This window comes from Triticum urartu, chromosome 2, assembly GCF_003073215.2.
Source record: "Triticum urartu cultivar G1812 chromosome 2, Tu2.1, whole genome shotgun sequence".
NCBI classification, from domain to species: Eukaryota; Viridiplantae; Streptophyta; class Magnoliopsida; order Poales; family Poaceae; genus Triticum; species Triticum urartu.
Genome location: NC_053023.1, coordinates 395240797 through 395244544, shown reverse-complemented (window position 1 = coordinate 395244544; position 3748 = coordinate 395240797). Strand labels below are relative to the sequence as shown.

General features: G+C 44.9%; 1 protein-coding gene across 9 annotated transcripts; it reads left to right on the top strand.

Moving 5' to 3' along the window:
- Positions 1–252: 252 nt before the first annotated feature.
- On the top strand, positions 253–3465 carry LOC125537490. 9 transcript variants are annotated; one of them, XR_007295952.1, is made up of 4 exons: positions 253–2484; positions 2674–2738; positions 2875–2965; positions 3219–3465. XR_007295952.1 is itself a non-coding variant. In XM_048700805.1 (3 exons), exons 1-3 carry the CDS (start codon positions 2086–2088, stop codon positions 3251–3253), a joined length of 324 nt encoding a protein of 107 aa, XP_048556762.1. In that variant the 5' UTR covers positions 253–2085; the 3' UTR covers positions 3254–3465. The 9 variants fall into 9 exon arrangements, 1 of the variants encoding a protein (XP_048556762.1); XR_007295950.1 differs by having other exon boundaries at positions 2866–2965; XR_007295951.1 differs by lacking the exon at positions 2875–2965.
- The last annotated feature ends 283 nt before the right edge of the window (positions 3466–3748 follow it).

Here is a 3748-nt window from a genome sequence, read left to right as displayed (position 1 = left end):
CAAGACATGATTCGAAGCTGATGCATATAATGCTATAAGTTCGGGGTGCCGCACTATTAAAAATGTCCGGACTTCTCACGCCGTATTGTGGGGTATGCTTAAGCCCCTGGCGTATTGGCCGTACCAGAGTGTACGGGTGCTGGATGTCATAAATGAATATATATATATATATATATATATAATTCTGTTACCCTGGCGCCCTATATAGGCCCGATCCATGATCACGAACACCAGAAGCAGCAATATTCTGTTACCCTGGCGCCCGCCCAATCCATGATCACGAACACCAGAAGCAGCCCAAATAAAAAAACACTCCGGCCCGACCACAGTCGTCCCCGACCTTCCCGATCCCCAATCCCACGCTACACCCCCGCCGCCGCGCCCCAAGGCCCCCGCCGCCGCGCCCCCATGTCCCGGCCGCCGCGCCCCCGGGGCCCCGCCGTCGCGCCGCGTTGCTACCTCGGCTACGACCCCAGGCCCCGGCCGCCGCGCCGCCAGGCCGCCTCCGCCATGCCACCAGGCCAAGGCCGCCGCACTACCAGGCCACCTCCACCGCGCCGCCTACCTTCCTCCACAGCGCCGCCCCCTCCCAGTCCCGCCTAGGCGCTGCACCACCACCTCCCCGGGAATGGTCCGCCTTCCCCCTGAGATCCCAGCGACGACGAGAAAGATGACGGGGTAGCTGCCCGTCTTCACGCATGGCGCACCTGGTCCTTGGATCCCCCTCCCCACTCCTCTCTGGTGACCCTACTCGCTCGCTCCGGTGACCAGCCGGGCGTCACGCGATAGATCCCCAAGCTCCTTTACATTCAGCGCCGCCGCCACACAACCTCATCTCCGTTTTCTCTTCATTACGACCTGTAGCCTATAGGAGTTTCTTCAGCTGTGGGTCAACAAGAAAACCAGCGGCAGTCCATGCACCCGTTCTATCTCTTTCCTCTCTGATGCTCTTTATCTTACCAATTTGTTTTCTATTGGAACTGCAGCCCGAGGGAGGTTGGACGGACAGCATATTGGCGATGTTAACATCAGTCTGTTTATATTGAACTGATGATCGTGTGTTAAAAGTTTTAAATGTTTCTTTTTGAGCTTCTCCCAATTAATATACATGAACTTGATTCTCTTGTTAACATGTACTTATATCAGCTTCATTAGATTTTGTGTTTGTGCTTGTAACACAATCAGTTCAGATCTCGATAGACCACAAGTTCAAGTTCACTAGTATTTATAAAATGCTGGTAGCAGTACTAATATTTACAAATTTGTAACCTAAGAACTAAGCTTGCATCTTATTACTTCTATGGAAGCACTGGCCTCATAAATTTTTTGTAGGAGTATTTGGTAAAATGCTGTAAAACAAGTTTCCTTTTTTGAGAGATACAAATCATGTGAAGCAGTTAAATGTTGTGTTAGAAAACCAGTTTGGTTGTGTTGATGTGATGCCAGAATTTTGATTCAGAGAAGCCGAAATGGGTTTTTTATGTTGCATTTTTATATCAGAACAATTCACACACTAACTTCTTTGACATTCAAATTTCTTTTTCATGAAGTTCATAATTTTGTGTCCATGGTGTAGATTCGCCGATGCTCCTCTTTCTTGGCTAGTGGGCCAACACGGGTGTCCTCATGGTGGCCTCCCTCCGACGATCTGAGGTGCCCTCATGGCCTCCTCTGCTTCCTACCTAGCAGATCATGGCGGCCCTCCCCCACTTGCTGCTCATCATCATCGATCTCAACAACGAAGAGGGGCCAAAATAAACGTGAACCTCGTCGCCCTCTTCATGGTAATGATTCCTTACCGCTGCTACAATTCTATACTTATTGTTCAGTACTACTAGTACTGATCAACTATGACTTGATTGAAAAATGGAGTTGATTCCTGGACCCTGACTATCCTTCTACAAATAGTACTCAATAGACTACCACTGATCATTTTCTTGAAAAAGTGTGCCTTTTCTGCTGTATTCTCCTTGTTATTTACTTGTCAAAATTTAGTTTGAATCCACTACAATTTCCATGAGTGGATTTTTTTAAAACAGAATTTCCATGAGTGGATTTAAAAATCAACAAATGTAAAGTTTTAAAATGCATACAACAACTACAAAATATCAATTTAGTTCAGTCCAGTTTGTAATGCTGCTCCACCTTCCGGTCATTGACGAGCCCCTGGGTAGGCGCTTCCTCCTCTCAGGTCTGCCTCCCTCTAACACTATCAGTTCAAATTTGCTAATATCTACAGTACTGATTGGGGAATTTTGGTAGTTCATTTTCCTAATATCTCGACGCTGCCCCTTCCTGCAGGACCCGACCCAACCTCTGCCGCCAAGGCACGGCACCTCCACCTCCCAGCGAAGGACCACCACCTTCCTGACGACGTGCCAACCCCGACGAGGCCCGCCAGCCCTGGAGTTCCTGCCGCGACGCCTCAACCTCCTGTTCAGCCATGGATTCTTGCCATCCACCACGCCATCAGGAGCATGATTGGTGAGAAACACCTTCGTGCTCCTCCTCTCCTACTCTTCAGTTCACATACTGCTATCCATGAAGGCCATTTTTCTTGTAATTCTGTGTTAGCGATCAGTACTAGTGCTCATCAGGACGGCAAGCAGCAGTACTGATCAGTATGACTTGCACAAAATACTAGTACTGATTAGTACTTTCTTAATGTTAAAGATGAGCAGTAAAAGATACAAGTTGCAGTTCCAGGGCAACCTGTCTCAGATCCTTTTCAGGTTCAGGTAATAAATGTTTGGTATTCTTATATACTTGCATCAGTTCAGACTCGCGGATACAATAAGTTGAGGGAAAACGCATACAAAAGTTCAAAGTTGACAAACATGGGTTCTTTGTTTCAATGTTCGCTAGTGTATGCAGATTGGGTTTGCATGCATTTCATAGTTGGATGGCTACTGATCTCTATAAAACGTTGGAAGCAGTGCTTTCATTACTAGTCCAACCATACTAGGTAAAACTGAATGTACCTAGCCAGTTCAATAACATCATCTTGTTGTGCAAAAAAGTAGTTAAAAAGGTCGAACTGACATATGCTTCAGAATGTCGCAAAAAATATTTATCTGTATTTTTCTTTTTCATGTTGAATTATTTGAAGTAAAACAAAAATAGCTCACTTTTGTGACTTTCATCATTTGAAAACCTACATGCCTCATGTTCGAACTTTCAATTTGTTTAAAACTAAACTGATAGTGCTCTTGTTTCAGTGCCGGGGAAGAAGGCAGAACCTCTGGGTGCATGATGGAAAAAATTGCAAGTTCTTGTTTAGATGTTCAGGATACCGTTCTCTCATTTCATTTATGTTCAGGATAGCAGGTGCATGATGGAAAATTGCGTATCATGTAGTTCTTGTTTAGATGTCGTGCAAGTTCAAAAATTGTTGATTTTGCCACTGGAGAGAACCCGTTGGTGCATTGTTTTTCCGGTATGACGTCCCTTGGTATGTTTGGAGTATTGTTATTGTTGCTCTGCATGCGAATGAATTAGCCTGTCCTGCTAAGATGAGGATGTTTGTGCCTGAGTCTTGAATTTTAAGAGGTCAAGGGAGGTGAATAATTTCTGTCATATGAAAGGATAAAAAGGTTTGAATTACAAATATTGATCAGTACGAGTTAAAAACAGTGATCAGTTCGGAACAAAAAGAAGTGGTCAGTTTGAATTAAAAAAGAAACACACATAGAAATTCAAATTATAAAAGTCCAAACAAAAAATGAAACCCCGTGGAAATTCAAATGGT